Below are 23,434 nucleotides of genomic sequence, written 5' to 3' on the forward strand. Positions count from 1 at the left end.
CTCCCTGAGTTCAGAGTGAGCAAGCAGACAGTCCCTGGGTGAATCCTAGGGCTTCATCCTTAATCACCGTATGGCTTTGGTTGTGTATTAAATAAATGCTAAGTTAATAAATGGCATTAGTATAACCAGTCTTTTTATTACTATGTATATCCCAATTGTTGTGGTGTTATATGCATTTGTAAAATGATATTTACATAAGTATATCAAAGTGGATATTCATTTATGTAAAATGTGAATGCGTCTATGTCCATTTCTGATAATGTAAGCACCAGTTTCAGAAATATTAGGGGCTACAAGAAACTTGCATGTATTCATCTTTTATGACATTATACAGAATTCTTTTGTGATATCTTTGTGAGTGTATTCAAATAAGGAGGTCGTATACAAACCTGTAAAGTGAATGTAGGAATATTGAGGGCATTGCTCCCCTATGTATCTTAAACTTTTGAGTTGGTGCAAAAAAATGATTGCATTTTACCTGTCAATAGTCAACATCTGGCCTGCCTATCTCCCAAATTAGTGATTTTCTCTTAGACTTAGATGTTTACAGGTATATTCATATCCAGTGTAAGTAACCCAAGTGTACCAGTCTATGAATTAACTTAATTAAAGGATCTGTCAAGTTTTTAAAATAGTTGAACAAATTTTCCGGTTGCTGAGAAAAATACCAAAAGCCGATCATAAAATCTAGTTGAGTAAAAGGAGCCTTGTAGTTAATCTGACCAGTTTATGTGCATTCTTTATGTATGAATGGTCCCCACAGCCAGACAGCTGCAGAATTTCTCTCCTTCCTATATATGCTGGTACTATTTTTTTTTCCTCATTCTTCCCCTTCCCCTGCATTACTGTTGTTTATATGTGTTGTGCATTACTATTGTCTGTTACTATTTTTCTTCCTTTTCTGTTCTTCCTCTACTGTAGCAGTCATTGGCAGTAGTGATGGGAAAAGCAGAGGAGGGAGTAGGTGAGAAATAGTGAGAAGCTAGAAGAAGTAAAAGCTGTAATAGAACCTTCATAACATGCTTTCCATCCTGTTGTAATTGACTTATAGGAATAGTGAAAATTATGTTATGCCCATTCTTAATTCTTACTTCGATCCTTTTTCCCACCTCACTAGCTCAAGAGCCCCGAAAATTCTCACCATTTTCCCCAGCCCTGTGACTGCTCCTCATATCTTGGTTTCAAATATAGGCTTAATGTCCTTTTACTATATCCCAGTCTCATATTTTTTTCCTCAATTATGATTCTAAATGATTAGTAGCACTAAGTTAGGTTATCCCTGTTGTGATGATGGATATTTAACTAGGCATTGCCAATATTTACCTTGCTTACTTTCTTTTTCTTTGTTCTGTTTCTAACTACCCACACTCCATTTGGATTGGAAGACTTTGTTTTATTGACATCAATTATTATTATTATATTATGTTCATACTGCTAGGACTTGCCTGTTACTCTGATCCTTAAGGTGAGTTTGCATATATATCTTAGACTCCCTTGTGTGTTGATTTTTACCATTTAACTCTCCAAGGACAACTTTATTTGAGGGGGGAGGGGGAGGTTCTCATTGTTACCTTAATACACTGTATACAGCTACTTAGGAATAAGTCACATCTCATGGACAGTTCTAACATTCAGCATTAAGACTGATTTCAGAAACAGAATTTCGAAGAGCATGTAGGCTATCCTTTTGTCCTGTTTCCTGTTGTTCAGAGGAAAGCCAAGTCAGGCATGTTCTAAGCAGAATTATTCTTTCTTACTGTTGAATAAAATTGAAATTGTATTTCATTATCTTTTATTTATATCTATTTGGTTTTGTGGGTTAAAAACTTGTTAGGGGTAGTTGTCATTTAATAGGTTTCACTATAACAGTAAAAAATACTTTAGTCTAAAAAGTACATAGTGTACATATGTAATAGATGAACAGGGATATTAGTGTGCACTCTCTGCATGTATACATTTTCTTTCTGTTTTTCTCCCCAAGCTTTTGAGTCTCTAACTTTTAATGTCTTTTCATTACATTGAGAAATTACATTGAAAAATTATTTTGTTAATATGTTAAAGCCATACTATATAGAGCATTGTGGTATTCTTAAGTACTGGTAGAATCCTCATGATAGTTATTTTGTAAATGTGTTTGCTTTCTGTTTTTCTCCCCACCCCTTTCATTGTTTCACTTTTACTGTAATTTCAGGTCCTCTTCTCAGTCAAGTAAGGTGAAAAATATTATTATGGAATATGCATGCTGTTATGGTGATATAGTTTATTAATATACAGTTATCTTCATCTTCATTTAAAATATTTATTAAAGAACTTGCTATATGATGATCCTGATTAAGGTGCTGTAAAAATGAGATATATACGACATCTTTCATAGATTCATTATTTTCTAGCATACAGAAATGTATGTCTAAGAATGTAGACAATAATGCTAGACTTTCAAAATATAGACAAAAATAAGTAATAAAACTATTGATATGTTTTTAACAGTTACATTATTATTAAAGAGCAAGTAAAGCTTTAAAATTACCTGTCACATAGTGAGTGTTCAGTATATATGGATTAATGGAATAAGTTTAGTTGGTTGATGATTGAAGGGAAGTTGTAGGAATTGCAATTAACAAGGCCCAGGAGAAAAATCACTAAGCACCGTTAAAATTCATGAGAAACTAAAGAACCAAATTCTATAGTTTAATAAATTATTCTAGCTCAGTGTTTTGCAAGGGTTTTTTAATTTATGCTCCTTTCACAAACCTTCCTTTAATGTTAGTTGATGCTTCAAAACAAATTTAGTATCACTAAAACCAAATCATTATTACCCCCCCACTTATAGCATATAACCCTGAAAGAGATCATCTCATCAAGAATAATTATTTTTGCTAATTTAATATAAATTCCAGATCCTTTGTTATCAGGTGCTCTTCTATGTCATGTCTATTTAAATGTATTTTCATAACTATGTTAGTAATAATTTACAAATAGGTTGTTAATTTTTAAAACCAAAGTTCTTTTAACAGAGTATAATCTGAACAAAAGTCAGATATTTATGGAGTTTTTTATTTATTAGGGTGGGGGGGAGGCATGTGGATATATTTTAAATCATTTTGGGTTAACTACTACAAAATCACAACTTCTTACTAATTTTTTTTCCTATGATTGGCAGATTTTCTGGATGTTTAATTTAATTTTTTGTTTCTGGTTTTCAGGCATGTATAAGACCAGGAAGAAAACATAATAATAATGATTTTTAGAGCCTGACTTCTTATGGAAACCATCTTTTAAAATTCATCAATAGTAAACAATTGTCAGCTGAAAACTGTTAGTTCAGTCTTGGAGTTGGTAACAATTTCAGTATATATCAGTGTTCACACAGGTATTTCTAAGGAATCAGGAGAACCAAAGAAATGAAGGTTATTATTAACTTTTCCTTTTCTTTAGGCTACCTATTCTTTTACTTTAGTGATAGAATATATATGAAGAAATTATAAGAGAGCTGTACAGCATTTGTAGAACAAAGATTTAAGGAAAAGTTTGAGATTTCATGTGAAAGGGTTACGTTGCTAAAAATATTTTAAACTCCTGCCGTAGACTGTTAGAGCTATGAGAAGTTTAAGAAATCAGCAGTGAATCAAGATTAGGGCTCAGAAAAAATTGGAGCCATTTGGCAGAGGAGGTAATTGAAATGATCATTTTCCCAGGACAGGAAAATAAAATATCCTGTACAACTCTTTCTGACCTTATTAAATATTTTCCTTCTAATAATATAGGAGATAGTATAGTGATAATATAATAGTTGAAATTTCCTACTAGTGGTGTAACCTTCCCTTATTATCCTGGCTTCTTATGCAATTCTATATTAAAATGGTAACATTTGAGATTGTAGAATTTTAAAAGTTATTACAGTACCCAAAATGGTACCACAAGAGAATCTTTTCCTCCTTTTCTAAGACCATATGTATTCAACTATCCCTTAAGGTTTGTGTGCTTTACTATATACCTCAACTAAAACAATTAATCTGTTTGGTATCACGTCTACAAAAGTAAATATTTTTGCTGACTTGATCTAACACCCAACGAAAGAACCTCTTGGCCTACCTCCTTTGTGTGAGTATAAACAAAGTTTTCCTTGTTAAAGAACCTGGAAGACTTTTTACAAAATATGCAACTCATCATCAGAATAGGAATGTATAAACTGAGCTTTGGGAATTTACCTTTGAACTGATTTTTTTTTTTTTTTTTTTTTTTGGCCACACCACGCAGCATGTGGGCTCTTAGTTCTCCAACCAGGGATCAAACCTGTGCCCCCTGCATTGGAAGTGTGGAGCCTTAACCACTGGACTGCCAAGGAAGTCCCTGAACTGATGTTTAGTTAATGTGTTTTGTATCAGGATATATTTCATTCTGTACTAAGAAGCAGATAATTTCAATTTATTATTCTCTAAGTGCGAATGTTATACATCTGTAGGATTATGTAGAGTGTAGGGTTTTTGACTGCCTTCTGTCTCATTCATCTTTGAAATAAATTAAATTAATAGGCAACTCAGGAAGGAAAAAGACAATTGAAGAGAATATATGCATGGTTCTCTCTTAAAGAATAGACCTTAAATCCTTGGTGAAAGGTTGAGGGTTTTTTTGGCCAAGCCATGTGGCTTATGGGATCTTAGTTCCTGAACAAGGGATTGAACCCAGGGGACAGCAGTGAAAGCGCCAAGTCCTAACCACTGGACCGCCAGGGAACTCCCAACTTAAGTTTTCTTTTAGCATACATCCCCTTGGTTTAAGATCTGTGGGGTTACATAATTTCTGTTATTTCTCTCAGTGATACATATAAATTTTTAAATATTGCAGATAATCCTATCTCAAATAATTTTGAAATTTTTGTACATCTTATTTTGCAAAGATATAAAAAACTAAAGCTAAAAATACAGAGGTGCCTCTGTGCTTTAATTCCCATCATATAGAAATTGTAGAGACTTCCCTGGTGGCACAGTGGCTAAGAATCCGCCTGCCAACGCAGGGGATACAGGTTCAAGCCCTGGTCCAGGAAGATCCCATGTGCCGCGGAGCAACTAAGCCTGTGTGCCACAACTACTGAGCCTGGGCTCTAGAGCCTGCGAGCCACAACTACTGAGCCCGTGTGCCACGGCTACTGAAGTCTGTGCATCTATAGCCCATGCTCCACAGCAAGAGAAGCTACCGCAATGAGAAGCCCGTGTGACGCAACGAAGAGTAGCCGCCGCTCACTGCAACTAGAGAAAGCCTGTGCACAGCAATGAAGACCCAACACAGCTAAAAATAAATTAAATAAATAAATTTATTTTTTAAATGTTAATTTCTTTAAAAAATTGTAGGCATGCAGTTTGAGTATATATGTTCATATATGTGTGTGTAAAATAATTGGAGAGGAACATGTTAACAAATTAATCTGTTAAAGTCTTGGGGTTGTGATTTTTTAATTTTTTTGAAAATTTAAAAAACTTTTTTATAAGAAATGAGAAAGAAAACTTTAGGTCAGGCATTAATTTGGAAATTACTACATTAAAATTAGAGTAATATTCTTAATTTGATACATTCACTGTATTTAAGTGTAGATTGTAAAAAGAACATTTAATCACAGTCTGAAGTTTTGTACTGGGTGCTTAATCTGTTCAGACATTAAATATTTGAACATTTGAGGGATTTAAAAATAATATTTGTTCTTAAGACATATAAAGGTTTTCTGGGGGGGCTGGTTATTGAGTTTGGTTATTTACAGTATGTTAGAAATAGGAAGCAAGCTCTGTCTAGGACCCTACTATAGTTTAGTTTTCCCTCCTCCTCTTTCCCCTCTTCCTTCCCCTCCTGCTTGATCCTCTCCTTCTCTCTCTCTGTTACCCTTAGTATATTTTACCTGTTTCCCGGTAGATTAATTCCAGGTGACTTTGGTCAATATGCTAAGCACTTTTGATACTGTTTACATAGTTTTGTGTGGTTTTTATACGGAGGAGGAACCCTACCACAGAAAACTTCTTTCTTAGAATTCCTTCTGAAAAATTCTAATTTTCCTTTCTTACTATCACCAAAACAGAGGTTGCCCTTACATTTTTAAACTGGTAACCAGAATAGTCTGTGGTAGAATCAGACTGGAAGAATTTGAATATTTTCAGAGAAAATGTGCTTTTAAACCAATATGCTAAACCACAGGAACCCAGAGTTCTTTCCTTTGAGCTGTGCATTACTGTTTGTGCAGCTTCTGAATTGAAGTTAACAGACTGTATTCTGTAATATTGAACTATAAAAATGTTTGACTATTCTCTTTCTCAAAAAAATTTTTTGTTTGTAAGTCACAGTTATATCCATTCATACACCTTGGGACTATATATGTGACTATATGTGAGTGCACAGTAATCGTAGGATAAATACTTCTTTGGAAGCAAAACAAAATTCATCTATATGATCTGTGAACATTAGCTTTTTCTCAAGGATGCTCACAGTGTACCCTGTTCCCCTTTAGAGTCTCTTTATCTTAAAGAGCGAAGTAAGAAAAGTAGGACTAGTGATTTTCACAGCTCTGGAAATTTGACTTAGCTTTAATAATAATAATAAATAATAAGTATTGATTGTGAGTTTATCATGTACCAGACATCATACTAGGCACTTCCATTATATGCTGTCCGTACAAAGCCATTTGAAGTAGTACTAAATCTCACTTCCCAGAAAAATATGGAATTTATCATACTTTGTTATATTATGTGATCATCTCTGCTAGAAGCTCCCCCTTTCAATTTGTGGACTTCTAGATAAAGAAACTCAGAGCTAATGGGAAGAATACAGATAACCAGTGCTAATGAGAAATTTTAGAAATTTGAAAGTAACAGAAATACTAACCAATAACAACAAAAGCAGACTCACCATAGTAACACAAATGATAGTACCAAAAGGAACTCATAGAGATCCAAGTATACTTGGATCTTGTGTTGTTTATTACCTTTGTCCATTGATTTTTCTTAGATTTAGATATAATTGAAAAATATTAATCAAACAAATTAAATTTAACAAAGTAACTTAATTTCTCAAAGTAGAAATACCAGCTAGAATTTTTTAATATTAATGGAGCCTAGCAAGCATTCTAATATGTAAATTCAAAATATTCTTATATTATAATAGAAGTCCTGAAAGCTTTAATAAACCAATTTAACCATGAAATTTCATAGGAAAATAAGGCTCATAAATTCAAAAGTGGTTAAGCTCATATACTTGTCCTTACATATGTAATATTGAAATAAGAGAAAACAAAGTATTTTTAAATTAACTTCAGAAAAGCAGTTTTTCTCCCAATCTTTTAATGTGATTATGTGAACTTGCTATGTGAATAAAAGAATGAGAAAATGATGTAAACTGAGTTTGATGATTTAACAAATGTTTATTGACCACCTACTCTGTGCCAAGCACTGTTTGAGGCATTTGGTATACATCAGTGGGGGAAAAAGTTCCCTGCCCTCATGGAACTTACATTTTCACAGGAGAGGTAGACAATAAACATAATAAGTAAGTAAACTATGAAAAGCAGTGGGGCATTGGAAAGAGGGTGTTGTAGGAGGGATAATCAGGCTACAATTTTAAATAGGGACGTCAGGATATGCCCTTATTAAGAAGGTGACATTTAAGCCAAGACTTGAAGGAGATAAGGGGGTTTAGACAAGAGGATATCTGGCCAAAGAACCCTCGAGGAGGAAGGAATAGCCAGTGCAAAAGGCCTCCAGGTCAGAGTGTGCCTCGCTGATTTGAGGAACAGCAAAGTTGGAAAGCAGTGAGCAAGGGGGAGAGTATTAGGTATGAGGGTAGACAGGTAACAGGTAATAGGGATACAGATTCTGTAAAGATTTGGGGTTTTATACTGGAGTGAGATGAGGTGCCAGTGTACAGTTTTTATTAGAGGAGTGATATGACCTAACTCATGATTTAGAAGAATCAGTTGGGCTACTGTGTTGATAATTGACTATAGGAGGGCAAGGGTAGGAACAGAGACTATTTAAGATTATTGCTATTGCAATAATCCAGGCAAGAAATAATGGTGGTTCAGACTAGTGTGAAAGCAGTGAAAATAGTGAGAGGAGGTTACATTCAGGGTGCATTTTGAAAGTAGAGCCCACAGGATTTCCTGACAGTTTGGATGTGGGGTGTGATAAAGAGGAGAGTCAAGAATCACTACAAGGTGTTTTGCATGAGCAATTGGAGGGGATTAGAGTTGCCCTCAACTGAGATGAGGAAGGCTGAAATTAGAGCTGGTTTGGGGGATGGAGGCAGATGAGAAGGTCAATTTCAGACTTGCTAAATTTGAGATGTCAGGCAGGCATTTGGACTAGAGCTGTAAACTTGCAAGTCATTAGCATGTAGATGATAGTAAGTCTGTGCCCATGAAACTGGATATATGTTACCTGGTGATGGGGCATCAACAAGGCAGCAAGGTGGGAATTTCCTGGCGGTTCAGTGGTTAGGGCTCCGGGCTCTCACTGCCAAGGGCCCAGGTTTGATCCCTGGTCGGGGAACTAATATCCCCACAAGCCACTCAGTGCGGCCAAAAAAAAAAAAAGGCAGCAAGGTAATGAAAACTAACTTTACCTATCTCACAACTTTACCTGGCGCCAGTATTGCTGGTAGCCCAGTTCTTCTCGCCAATTAAGGACCAAAACCAATTCTCAGAGTTTTGGGGCTAAGTAATATACTATATGTGAAGTAGTAGGCATTCAATAATTGTTTCTTTTCCTTTCATACATTTTAACATTTAAAGGACAAGGCAGCTTAAATGTAGGATGTCTGTATTTAGCCTCTTCCCTCTTCAGCAGTGTTGGTTTGGGGAAATTATGAATGAATTACATTCACCTGTTTTACTAGAAAATGATAAATTATTGGATTACTAAAGCATAAGGCAAAATACAGGATAATATTAGGCTGAATGTGAAAGCTGAAGAGAAAAACATTCAAATGATAAGAACAGAAAATCAACCTATATTCCCTTAGGTACCTAGAAACAACATCACTAGTGGTTCCAATACTTTAGGACACACTGGAATTATCTGGGCATCTCTTAAAAATACTGGTATCTGGCTCCTACTCCCAGAATTTCTGATTTATTTGGTATGGGATACAACCTGGCCATCTGGAGTTTTAAGGTCCCTCCAGACATCCCTCTAATGTGTCACAAAGTTTGAGAACTACTGTGTTATACACTTTTTTTGTTGTAATGGAACTGTCACTAATAATCACAGTATTCAAATTTCCTTCCATAATTTATTTTATTCTTTGCTGGTGTCAGAAATGGAAGCAGCTATCAAGAAAAGGTCCTCTTGAGGTCATTATGCTAAGTGAAATAAGTCAGAGAAATTCAGATACCGTATGACCTCACTTATATGTGGAATCTAAAAACAAAAACAAAAAACAACTCACAGAGAACAGATTGGTGGTTGCCAGTGGCAGGGATGGGGTGTGGATGGGAGGGGTGAGGGGTAGGGGGATGGGGGAAATAGGTAAAGGGAATCAAAAGGTATAAACTTTCAATTATAAAATAAGTCATGGAGATGTACAGCTTGGTGACTATAGTTAATACTGTATTGTATACTTGAAAGTTGCTAAGAGTGTAGATCTTAAAAGTTCTCATCACACGAAAAAAAACCAACTATATATGGTGATGGATGTTAAATAGAAAGAAAAGAAAAGAAGGGAAGGGAAGAGGAGGGGAGCGGTGGGGAGGGAAGGTCCTCAAGGCAGAGTAGAATAAGTGAACCCTCTGTAAATCATGCAAATGAGAAATCACTGCCATAATTTGTTGTAGATTCATGGCAGATATTCACCTGGCCATTTATTTGTAGTATAAGTGAAGCCCAAATTGGAGGTAGCTGTGATGTCATGGTAGCTGCTTTAGACTTGGAGTAAGAAGACTTGGATTGAAATCCTAGTTCTTTTGCATATTATCAGATAATTATCATAATTGCTTATTATCAATTATTATCATAATTACCCATTGTGGTGGGCAATTCATTTAACCTTCCTGAAATTCAAATTTCTTTCTCCCTAACATGAGAATGAGCAAGTCTACTTTGCATGGTTGTAATAATTGTTTTTAAAAGTGAATGTATGTGAAGGTAAATTATAAAGAATTATATAAAGACACTAAAGAATTATTATTTGAAATTAACCTTAGAAGTGACATAACACTGTAAAATGTAATGATTTCCTGGAAGTAGATAGATATTTCTTCCTATATTTTTTCACTGATTTAAGAATAGAACTCTGCAAACAGTAAGTAATAAATGTTTTTGATCTTAATGTTAGGCATGGAAACTGTTATTTTGTATTTATTTCTTATACAGTGTATTAATATGGGAAAAACATGAACTGCCGGACACAGATGTTGTCACTTATTATCAAATTTGTGTCGCTAGGCATGTTCTAAAACTTAGGTTTCTTTTCTCTTTATATTGGGAATAATAATATCTAGCTTTGGGCTTCCCTGGTGGCGCAGTGGCTGAGAGTCCGCCTGCTGATGCAGGGGACCCGGGTTTGTGCCCCGGTCCGGCAAGATCTCACATGCTGAAGAGCAGCTGGGCCCGTGAGCCATGGCCGCTGGGCCTGCGCTTCCGGAGCCTGTGCTCCGCAACGGGAGAGGCCACAACAGTGAGAGGCCCGCGTACTGCAAAAAATAAAAATAATAATAATAATATCTACCTTTCGGGGCTGCTGTGTAAAATTCAAGTGTAAAGCACCAAGCATAGTGGCTAGCATAGGTTGGCAGGAAATGTTGATTCCTTTCTTCCCTCCAAGAGTATGGTAATCTTGGGATAATAATTTTAAAATCTGAGTAATAATTATTTCTCCGTAGCCAAAAAATCTTAACTGTCATTTTTATTTTGCTGATTTCTATATCATTTTAACTTTTAAATGTCCACCTCTCTCCCAAAAAAGCCATTTTAACTTTAACTTTTTTTTTTTACTTTAAGTTTACACCATGGATAGCACAGAGGAGAAGAATGACAGCACAAAGGAGAAGAATGACAATTACAAAGATGATCTTCTGCTAAGGGTAGGACTTAATGATAATAAAGCCGGAATGGAAGGATTAGATAAAGAGAAAATTAACAAAATTATAATGGAAGCCACAAAGGTATGTTTCTTTTTTCTTTCAATATCTTTAATTTAGTAACTTTTTAACTTTCTGTTTAAAAGAAAATTAGTATTTTAAATATCCTTTTAATTATAATTTTAAATATTTTAATATATAAAATTATTAAGCTACAACGCATATAGAATAACTTCCCTTCTCTTCTGTTGCTTTTGCCATCCAGTTTTCTACTTCACATGCACATAGTATGCATGTTAAAGCAAAATAACATATATCTTCTTTTTTCACCCATTTTTTTTCACCCCAATAGGAGAATAGTACAATTGTGGGTTTTTTGTTTTTATTTCAGTTAATATATCTTTGAAGTCTTTCTGTATAAGAAACTAGAGATCTTCATTCTTTTTTATGCCTGCGTATGTGGATGTACTATACTTTATTGAACTAGTCAGAATCTTTATGGATGGAATATAATGTCATTTCTAGTCTTCCATTTTTACAAACAATACTATAGTGAATAAGCTTGTATTTCATAACTTTACATATGTGCAAATATAACTATAGGAGAGATTCCCAGAAGTGGAATTATTCCACCAAATACATATAGCATGAAAGGATATATGCATGTGCAGTTTTTAATTAATTGTGCAATTGCCCTCCATAGTAGTTGTATCAATTTACATTTCCACTGCCAATATGTGAGAGTATGTTTTACCATGCTGCAACTATACCAACGTAGTGTGTTACTATACTTCTGGATTTGCCAGTCTATGGTAACATAGGGTCACATTAATTTGTATTTCTCTTATGAAAAGTGAGATTGTACATCTTTTTCATATGTTTAAAAGCCACTTATATGTGTATTTTTTACACACTGTCTCTTCTAACCCTTTGCACAATTTTCCATTGGATTATTGTTTACCTTTTGACTTTGCTCGTGGTAGTTTAGTCCTGTGCAGTAGTTTTTCGTTTGCTTCTTTTTACGTACTTGAATTAGTTAACTACATATGACTTTCTCCAAGATCATAAAAGTGTTCTTTAATGGGTTTTTTCTACCATTTGGGGGGTTTCATTTATGTATTATGAAATATCCATGCAGAAAGGTGTAAAATTTAAGAGAATATCCTTATTCTTAGCAAATGCATGCTGATAACTGCACCAACTTACTCTCAAATGGTTTAGCCAAACAAAGAGGGTGGAGAGAGAAAGAGAGAGTGAGTGTGTGTGTATGTGTGTGTGTGCGCACACAAGCACACATAAGATTTGGGAGAGAAACCGAATGTAGCAGGATATCAACAATTGGTCAGTCTAGGTGAGGACATATAGGTGTTCCTTGTACTATTCTTTCAACTCTTAAATATTTGGAAATTCTAAAATAAAGAGTTGAGGGAAAAATAATTTTTTAAGCATATAAAATGTAGATACAATTTTAAAAGTATCAATAAAAGATAATTAAGAGATGAAATAAGGAATCCATATAACATATGGATTCATAAGAGATGAAATAACATAAGAGATGAAATAACATAAGAGATGAAATAAGGAATCCATATAACATATGGATTGGATCCTGGTTGGAACAAATACATTTGGAACATTTAGAGGAATTTGAATATAGGGAGGATACTAGATAATATTAAGGAATTATTGTTAATTTTATTAGTTATGAAATGTTATTATGATTACATATTACTATGGAAAATGGCCTTATTTTTAAAGATGCATGCTAAAATACTCTATAGAATAGCTAAATGTCATTATATCTATAACTTACTTTAAAACAGTTCACTTAAAAAAATCATTGAAGGAAATTAAGCAAAATGTTAACAGTTGTTAAATCTCAGTGATAGTTTTATATATTTATTATAGCAACCTCTATATTTTTCTGTTTCAGACTTCTTTGAAATTTTCATCATAACAATTTTTTAAAAGACAAAGAGTAAAACCTATGATCCTAGTTTTCAAGTTAAGAAATAGAATATTTAAGTTATCTTAGATGACCCTATCAGATATTCCCTCTTTCTTCCTCATGTCTCAGTACCATTTACTAAATAGTCCATCCTTTCCTACTGATCTGCAGTGCTTTCTACTGTTCTAATAGATTATTTGTCTGTTCTTGCACTGTACAACATGATCTTAAATACAATACTTTAAAGTCTTGATATCTGTTGGAACAAGTTCTCTTTTTTTGGCCTTTGTTCTTTTACAAGAGTATCTTAGGCATTCTTGAATCTTTGCTCTTCCATATAAATTTTGTATGATATTAATATGTAGCAATCATAGAATAGATACTTATGTATTTTATATATTAATATATTTGTATGCTTTATATAATATATATTCCTCTAGTAGGGAGGAGGGGTGAGTTTATCTGAAATATCTTTCTTAAATTGAAATTTTCTAATTCTTGCCACTCCATAGCAATTTACTTTTTAAAAACTTTAATCAGAAAATTTTAAACATACCCAAAATTAGAATAGTATAGTGAATCCCAGGTAATCATCACCCAGCATCAATAATTATCAACATTTTTACAAATATTGTTTCATCTTTCTCACTTACTTCTCCCTACTGAATTTTGGAGGTGGAAATTAGAGTATTTTAAAACAAATCCCAATAAATTGGATAAATTTCTAGACATTCACAATTTTCCAAAACTGACTTAAGAAGATACAGAAAATCTAAATAGACCTATAAAAAGGAAAGAAATTAAATTAGTAATTAAAAATCTTCCCCCTCCGAAAGGAAAAAAAGAGATCAGGTCAAGATGTCTTCACTGGTGATTTTTTTTTTTTTTTTTATACAGCAGGTTCTTATTAGTCATCCATTTTGTACACATCAGTGTATACCTGTCAATCCCAATCACCCAGTTCATCACACCACCACCACCACCCTGCCGCTTTCCCCGCTTGTTGTCTATACGTTTGTTCTCTACATCTGTGTCTCAATTTCTGCCCTGCATACCAGTTCATCTGTACCATTTTTCTAGGTTCCACATACATGCATTAATATACAATATATGTTTTTCCCTTTCTGACTTACCTCACTCTGTATGACAGTCTCTAGATCATCCACGTCTCAACAAATGACCCAATTTTGTTCCTTTTTATGGCTGAGTAATATTCCATTGTATATATGTACCACATCTTCTTTATCCATTCATCTGTCAGTGGGCATTTAGGTGGCTTCCATGACCTGGCTATTGTAAATAGTGCTGCAATGAACATTGGGGTGCATGTGTCTTTTTGAATTATGGTTTTTTCCTGGGTATTCACTGGTGAATTTTATTTGACATTTAAAAGAGAAATAATACCAATACTCCACAAGTTCTTCCAAAAAATAAAGAAGGATGGAACACTTCCCAGCTCTTTCTATGAGGCCTGTATCCCCTTAATACTAAAGTCAGACAAGCAGAAGATAATAGATCTTTATAAATGTAGAAGTCCTCAACAAAATATTAGCAAACTGGATCCAACAAAATATTAAGATTATGTAGCATGACCAAATGGGATTTATCCTAAGAATGCAAGGTCGGTTTAGCCTCCAAAAATCAATTAATGTACTATACCATGTTAATAGAATTAAGGACAAAAAACACATGGTCATGTCAATAGATGCAGAAAAATCATACCTGACAAAATCCTATACCCATTCATGCTAAAAACTCTTAATAAATTTGAAATAGAAGGGAACTTCTGCAACCTAAAAAGGACATCTATAAAAACATATACACCCCAATAAAAATTAAAAAACAAAAAAAATCCAAAAAAAATAACCCTATAGTTGTCATTATACTTTATGGTGAAAGACTATAAACACTTTTGCCCGAAAATCAGGAACAAGGCAAGGATGTCCAATCTCACCTGTTCTTTTCAACCTAGTTCTGAACATTTTAGCCAGTGCTGTCAGGCAACTAAAAGAAATAAAAAGCATCAAGATTGGAAACAAAGAACTAAAACTATCTGTTCACAGATGACGTGATCTAATACATAGAAAGTCTTAAGGAATTTCAGGAGTGCAACAACTGTACCCTGAAAATTACAAAAACTTGGTGAGGGAAGATAATGACCTAAAAAATGGAGGCATATGCCTATTCAAGGATGAGAAGATTCCATACGGTTAAGAAGGTAGTTCTCCCCAAATTGATCTGTAGATTCAGTGTACTTCCCTCATCAAAATTCCAGTGGCTTTTTTTTTTCTGCAGAAATTGACAAACAGATTTTAAAATTTATATGGAAATGAGAAACATCTAAAATAGTCAAAACAATTGTAAAAAGGAACAAGCATGGGGGTCTGACTTTCCTATTTCAAAACTTACTATAAAGCTACAGTTATCAAGACAATGTGTTACTGCCATGAGGCTAGACATATAGAACAATGGAGCAGAACTGAGAGTCTAGAAATAAATGTTTATAGTTTATTGATATTTGTACCAAGGCAAAAGGATAGTCTGTTCAGCACATGATACTGGGACAACTGGATATCCACATGCAAAAAAGATGAACTTATTAGACCCTTAACTCACACCATACACTGAAAATTAACTCAAAATTGACTTAAATGTAAGAACTAAAGCAATAAACCTTTTAGAAGATAGGAGAAAATCTTTGAGATCTTTGGTTAGGCAAACATTTCTTGGATAGAACACTGAAAGCACAGTCAGTAAAAGAAAAAGTTGACAAATAGGGCCTCATCAAATTTCAAAATGTTTGTACTTCAGAAGATACCATTAAAAAATACAAAGATAAGCAACATACTAGGGTAAAATATTTGCAAAATAAGAAGACAACCCAATCAAAAAATGTGCAAAAGATATAAATAGACATTTCACTAAGGAAGATATAAGAATGGCTCATAAGCACATGAGAAGATATTCAACATTAGTCATTAGAAAAAGGCAAATTAAAACCACAATGAGATGCCATTCATAGTATTATAGCCTAGAATGGCTGTAATAAATAAGACAGGACTTCCCTGGTGGCACAGTGGTTAAGAGTCTGCCTAAATATAGGGGACACAGTTTCCATCCCTGGTCTGGGAAGATCCCACATGCCATGGAGCAACTAAGCCCGTGCGCCACAACTACTGAGACCACGTGCCACAACTACTGAAGCCCACACTCCGCAACAAGAGAAGCCACCGCGATGAGAAGCCTGCACACCGCAACAAAGAGTAGCTCCTGCTCGCCGCGACTAGAGAAAGCCCGCACACGAAGACCCAACGCAGCCATAAATAAGTTAATTAATTAATTAATTAATTAATTTAAAAAATAAGATAGACAGTAACAGATGTTGCAAGGATATAGAGAAATTGGTACCTTCATACGTTGCTGGTAGGTTTGTAAAATGGTTCTGCCACTTTGGAAAACAGTCTGGTAGTTCCTCAGAAGGTTTAGCATGGAGTTACCATATAACGCAGAGATTCCACTCCTAGGTACATATCCAAGGAAGATGAAAACATGTGTCCACACAAAATGTGTACACAATTGTTCATTGCAGCGCTTTTCGTAATAGCCAAAAAGTGAAAATAATTAAATGTCCATCAACCTTATAAATAGATAGTATGTTCAGTGATGGAACGACGGATGATTTTCTAGAAGTTATTTTCTACATTTTATTTAATGGCTAACATTAAATTTGTTAAAGTACTGTTTACCTAAAACAACTAGACTGCCAGTTATTTCTCCACTAAAAAAATATGTTTATTTAAGATCAGCGGAAAATTGCAGTTCAAGGTCTGCAACCATGGCAAGCCAAATGCAAGTCCCCAGCAAAACTGGAGAGGAAAACTCTTTCCAATAAGGGAAAAGGAAGTTGGCAAGGGTATAGTAAACAGAGTCCATGACTTTTTATTGGCTGAGTTCTTGCCAGAAAAGAAGAGGAGTCTTCTTTGTCTTGCTTTCTACTATCATCAAAGGGCATGAGAGCTCCCCCTTCTGACCTCTGACTCTATTTAATTGAGGTTTCTGTTAGTTAATTTTTTACAATAATTTTTTAGTGAAAGTGAAGGAGATAACTGATGACTCAGCTGACTAAGGCCTTGGATATGCCCGGAGGATCCCACCTAGGACACATTGTTATTTTGTTATTTTCTGAGTGCAGATCTGTACTCATCTCTAGAGTTTGTACTGTGCTACATCCTGCCTCACAAGATTCCTATGATTTAGATAACTATAAATTCATTTTACAGATAAGGAAACCTAAAACATAATAAGATTAATTTTAGGGTAACCCAGCTAGTAAGTAATGGAGGTAAGTTTTGAATTCAGTCATTCTGTTTCTAGAGTCTGTGCTCTTAGCCATCAGGTTCGCAGTGATGCTTCCTTCAAACATTCTTCTTATATTTTGTTTTCCTATGTAGGGGTCCAGATTTTATGGAAATGAGCTCAAGAAAGAAAAGCAAGTCAACCAACGAATTGAAAATATGATGCAACAAAAAGCTCAAATTACCAGCCAGCAGCTAAGGAAAGCACAATTACAGGTATTAATTCAATTGCTAAATAAAGTGGAAGCTGGTAGAATAATAATTGATAGTTAAAATGCATCATGGTCAAGTCATAACTGAAAACAAGGTGAAATGTAAATGTTCATTACATTGTAAAGCATAAAATTTAACAAATGTGTATACAACTTTGTTAAATACTGCTCTACCCTTTTACATAAAGACCCACACCTAGACATTGTCACCTGCATTATACAGAAGAGTAAATGGAGCCTTAGTTAGGTTGTGACTTGCCCAGCTTCGTATGACAGGTAGTTGGCAAAGCTACGATTTAATCCAAAGCTTTTGTTCTTTTTATTATGTATGTACATTGCAGCTAGAAAAGCGCACAAGATAAATGTGGCATGTTTTCTGCAAAACTAATTTTGCAAAAAAGATTTAGGGGAACATGTTAACCAATTAAATTTGAAAATACTTTAAAACATAATTGTGTTACAGTAAAACGAAGTCATGTAAATGGTAGAGTGCCAAATGTATGTGAACTTTTAAGATAAAACACAAGACTTCTAAAAATGTGGGGCCTTTGGCTTCTTCAGCATCTTTGGGGAGTAAATACTCAGTTTCTGTGGTATTAAAAGTTATTTCAGTAGAAGAGTTTGAGAAGAACCAAGCTGCAAAGCATCATGTGGTAGACTGAGAACTCAAAGCAGTAACATTAAAGTTTACTTTTAAAGACAGTTTTACCCTCTGGGACTTCCCTGGTGGCGCAGTGGTTAAGAATCCGCCTGCTAATGCAGGGGACACGGGTTTGAGCCCTGGTCCAGGAAGATCCCACATGCCGCAGAGCAACAAACCCCGTGCGCCACAACTACTGAGCCTGAGCTCTAGAGCCCGCGAGCCATAACTACTGAGCCCATGTGTCACAACTACTGAAGGCCGCGCAACTAGAGCCTGTACTCTGCAACAACAGAAGCCACTGCAATGGGAAGCCCGCACACCGCAGCAAAGAGTAGCCCCCACTCGCTGCAACTAGAGAAAGCCCGCACACAGCAATGAAGACCCAACACAGCCAAAAATAAATTAATTTTAAAAAAAAAAGTTTTACCCTCTATCAAAATCTGATTCAGTTTTACAAAGCACTTTAACCTATAACGTAACAATAAAATTATAATATTAATCTACTATGCTGCAAAATTCTTTTCATGATAGAGTTCAAAGATTATAAATTTTGTTTTCTTTATCAAACTACAGTGTGTCATTTTCTTTTTTGATATATGCTTTCCTAGAGCACAGACTAGTTTTGGGGTTTTTTTTTAATTTAATTTATTCATTTTTGGCTGCGTTGGGTCTTCATTGCTGTGCGCTGGCCCCCTCTAGTTGCGGCGAGCGGGGGCCACTCCTCGCTGCGGTGCGCAGGCTTCTCATTGCAGTGGCCTCTCTTGTTGCGGAGCACAGGCTCCAGGGGCACGGGCTTCAGTAGTTGTGGCTCAAGGGCTCTAGAGCACAGGCTCAGTAGTTGTGGCGCATGGGCTTAGTTGCTCCGTGGCATGTGGTATCTTTCTGGACCAGGGCTCAAACCCATGTCCCCTTCATTGGCAGGCGGATTCTTAACCACTGTGCCACCAGGGAAGCCCCAAGCTAGTTTTTTATCTTCTGTGTTAAGTGGTCTGCTATCATGACTAAAGATGATTTATCAGTCAAATCATCAGTTTTAATGCTTCATAGCAGTCCACTGTATGGAGGTGCATAATTTATTTACCTCATCCCACCTTGGTTCCAGTTTTTTGCTTTATATACAACATTGGGATGATCATTTGTATTCATGTATCTTTGTACTCTCCCGTTCTGTTATTTTCACCAAAGATGGTACCATTTTACATTTTCAACATAAAAGTGCTGGTTTCCTCACATACTTGTTTAAAACTAGATTTTATCAATTTTATCAGTCTTTTAGTTTTTGCTGATACGGTGTCTAAATATTATTTCATGGTTGCTTTAATTTGCCTTCCTTTGACTATGACAGAGAAGGAATGTCTTTTCACAAATGAATTAGCCATCAATATTTCCTTCTTGTGGGAATATCCTCCTTTATTCTGTTTGTTAGGATATAGGCTAAGTAGCTAGCACAAGAGACTCAAAAATATAATGGTTCAAATAAGTTTATTTCTTTCCCACATAACAGGTATGTAGTCCCAGCTGGTCTGGTGGTTCTGATCACCATAGTAATTTAGAGACCCAGGTTCTACATTGTCTTGTTCTATCATCCCCTAGTGTTATCCTTACCTGGATTCACAGAAATGGATTACCTTCAATCCATATTCCAGCCTCTGGGAAGGAAGAAAGAACCAGGAAAATATCATCGAAGGAAAGTAATTTACTATTAAACAAGTGAAAAAGAATTTGTGCACATTGCTTTAGGTCACGTTGAAGTTTCACGGCCACACCTAAGTGCAAGAGAAGCTGTAAAATATATTCTCTAGCTGGGTGGCCATGTGTCAGCTAAAAATCTATTACTATGGAAGGAAGAGAGAGTAGATTTCAGGGTTCAACTAGCAGTCTAAAGCAATACTCTTTGCCCACATTTCTAGAGGAGTTTGTTTTCTCCTCGTTTATAGATCTTATACGTGAAAAATTTTTTTTCTCTGCCGCTTGTAAAGATTTTTCTAATATGTTGTTTGTCTTTTAATTTTGCAGGGATTTTTCCCTATACATTTTTAAATGTTTATGTAATCAAATCCAGCAGTGTTAAAAATTTTTTTCTTGGCTTTAGTATTGTGCATAGAAAGTTATTCCTCACAACCAAGCCTGTATGTTCTTTTAGTGTTTTTATAGTTTTTTTATATTCAAATCTTTAGTCCATTTGGAATTTGTTTTGATGTAAGGTATGAAGTATATTTTTCTTAAATAGTATTATATTTTCCTTAAATGGTATTATTTTTCCTAAATGGTGATCCGCTTGTCCCAACATCATTTATTTAATCATAAGTCCTTTCTCCACTGAATTGAAATGAGGAACTTCCATATTCTAAATTTTCATTGTGCTTGGATTTGTTTCTGGACTCTCTGTCTCTCTCCCTCTCTCTCTTTTTTTTTTTTTTTTTTTTTTTTTTTTTTTGTGCTATGCGGGCCTCTCACTGTTGTGGCCTCTCCCATTGCGGAGCCTATGCTCCGGATGCGCAGGCTCGCGGGCCTAGCCGCTCTGCAGCATGTGGGATCTTCCTGGATCGGGGCACAAACCCGTGTCCGCTGCATCGGCAGGCAGACTCTCAACCACTGTGCCGCCAGGGAAGCCCTCTTTTTTTTAATAAATTTATTTATTTATTTTTGGCTGTGTCTGGTCTTCGTTGCTGCACGCAGGCTTTCTCTAGCTATGGCGAGTGGGGGCTACTCTTTGTTGTGGTGCGTGGGCTTCAGTAGCTGTGGCACATGGGCTCAGTAGTTGTGGCTCGTGGGCTCTAGAGGGCAGGCTCAGTAGTTGTGGCACATGGGCTTAGTTGCTCCATGGCACATGACATCTTCCTGGACCAGTGCTCAAACCCGTGTCCCCTGCATTGGCAGGCAGATTCTTAACCACTGCGCCACCAGGGAAGTCCCTGGACTCTCTTTTAATCAATTGAATCTTTCCCCATATCAGTACCATGCAGTTTTATTTATTGAATCATAATAATATAGTTTAATATTCCCCCTCACTACTCTTCAGAAAAAAAATTTTTTTCTTATGCATTGTTTCTTTCACATAAGTTTAAGCATTATTTCATCAAGTTAAAAAAATTCTATTCTGCCCGCAGTAACACTGTTTTTAAGTTGATATTAATCCTTAGGCAGTTTACTTTCCCTTTTTGGTAACTTTTATTGATTTATAGTCTACAAATATCTTTAATAAAGTTTTAAAAATGTAATACATAGGAGTGGTACAATATAACAACTTCTTGCTGTTTATACTACTTTTAAAGCTCATTTCCTTAAATATGCTAATAATCTGAGGAAACAGAAAACACCGTACATTGTGTAGCGGTACTTCAGGTTTTGCTATGGTTTTAGTTGATATTCCATGGGAGGCTCTGAGGCATCTTTTGCAAGGGAAATGGCAGGAAATGTGTTTTATGTTGATTGTAAAATTGTTTCAGTTTTTGAGCTTCCTTTAAAAGAAGTTGTATGAGTGGGAGGGTATTGAGGAAATCCTAAGGAGTCTAGAAGGTCTGAAAGAACAGAGAGGTTTTCATGGGAAATGTGTTTCTATTTTAGAGTCATGAAATTTCCAAGTAGTAGATTTTATTGTGTGTGATAAGATAAGAAAGCTCTGTAGGCATAAACTCCCTTGATGTTTCTTGAGAACCTCCCTAAGTATTCCCCACCCCATCCCATCCTCATTAAACTTCTTAAAAGCACAATCATTTTTGTAGCTGTCAAAACATCTTATTGTAACATGGGCTCTTGAATTGAATAGACAAACATCCATGTTTTATTAAATGGCAATTACACAGCAAATCAGTGCATTTTGACCACTTTAACACTGGATTTGGAGAACCCAGATTTACTTAACAATTTTTAGGGTAATATTAAGTCAAGAAAATGAAAAACAATATTTCTGAAGTAGTCTCCTAAATGTAATCCAAAAGGGGGATTTTTAAAACATAAATAAGACATAATATGATATAAAATAATACTACTAGAGCTTGATTTGCGCTTATTTCAGTGTTAAACACTTTAGGAATTCATTTTAGGGAAGTATCATAAAATAATGGAAAGAGCACAGGCTTTAGAGTAACCTGTTTTCCAGGTCTAATTCTAACATTTACCAGCTCTATGATTTAGGGCAAATTTAATTATCTTACTGAGCTTTAGTTTCATCTATAAAATGGGAATAATAATTATTCTCTCAATTAATTTGACCATTAGGTGAGTTAACATAAGAAGCATTTTTCATATTACATATAATATACTCAGTAAATGTCATTTCTACTTTAAAAATTATAGTTAATATCACTAAGCCCTTACCATATCCCTAGATAAGTGAGTCATATGGGTATCTCTTAATTCTTTCAACCTTTTGAAATTGGTTTAGTCCCTCTTTACAAATAAAGAAAGGATGAGAGGGATTAACTTACCCACTATCATGTAACTAGTAAGTGGCAGGCTTGAGACCCAAAGAAAAACCCACTGTGATACACACTGGCTCTGAACTATAGCAAGAGGGACTAGGTACATATTAGAGACTCAGATCAGAACTTGGAAGTCATTTGGAAGGAAAAATGGAAGAAAGGAAAACATGAATGAAAATTTCAGTAGAAGAAACTGGAAAAAAGCAGTGATGGTGTGCATTTGGTAGCTGTAGAAGAAAAGAGTTCAGATAAGGGTGACTAATGAGAGATAGTAAAGCAAAGTGGAACGTGAGTCATTCAGTGGCGAGGTTTCCTTTTGGCACCTGTACACTTGTTTTAAGCACAGAAAGGACAATAGATTGCTGAGGAAACTGTCATAGCATTAATGTATGAGTCTAAGGAGAATTTTTTCCCATTTGGTTTGTTTTCTATTTATTATCTTTTTCCTTTTCAGCGTTTCTGGGTTAAGGTATTTCAGATGCTGCTCCCTTATTCTCAGTTGACTCAAATCTAAGGCACATTTTCTGGATTGATATAGAGTCGTTTTTAATCTAACCTTGTTTTTATTAGTCTCCATGAATTGTTTAAATCTTTTTTTTTTTTTTTTTTTTTTTTGCGGTATGCGGGCCTCTCACTGTTGTGGCGTCTCCCGTTGCGGAGCACAGGCTCCGGACGTGCAGACTCAGCGGCCATGGCTCACGGGACCAGCCGCTCCGCGGCACGTGGGATCCTCCCGGACCGGGGCACAAACCCGCATCCCCTGCATCGGCAGGCGGACTCTCAACCACTGCTCCACGAG

General features: G+C 35.4%; 1 protein-coding gene across 3 annotated transcripts in view; it reads left to right on the forward strand.

Moving 5' to 3' along the window:
* POLK (DNA polymerase kappa) overlaps nucleotides 1-23,434 on the forward strand; it is a 64,880-nt gene that overhangs the window by 8,626 nt on the left and 32,820 nt on the right. For 2 of the 3 annotated variants that reach the window (XM_019929818.3, XM_019929819.3), the window contains 2 exons: nucleotides 10,974-11,137; nucleotides 17,453-17,572. In XM_019929818.3, the coding sequence (XP_019785377.2) occupies nucleotides 10,982-11,137; nucleotides 17,453-17,572 (276 nt within the window). In that variant the 5' untranslated portion in view covers nucleotides 10,974-10,981. Of the gene's footprint in view, nucleotides 1-1,490; nucleotides 3,408-10,973; nucleotides 11,138-17,452; nucleotides 17,573-23,434 lie in introns of those variants that run through there. The other variant, XM_019929817.3, reaches the window with a different exon arrangement.

This window comes from Tursiops truncatus, chromosome 3 (genome assembly GCF_011762595.2).
Source record: "Tursiops truncatus isolate mTurTru1 chromosome 3, mTurTru1.mat.Y, whole genome shotgun sequence".
Taxonomy (NCBI): Eukaryota; Metazoa; Chordata; class Mammalia; order Artiodactyla; family Delphinidae; genus Tursiops; species Tursiops truncatus.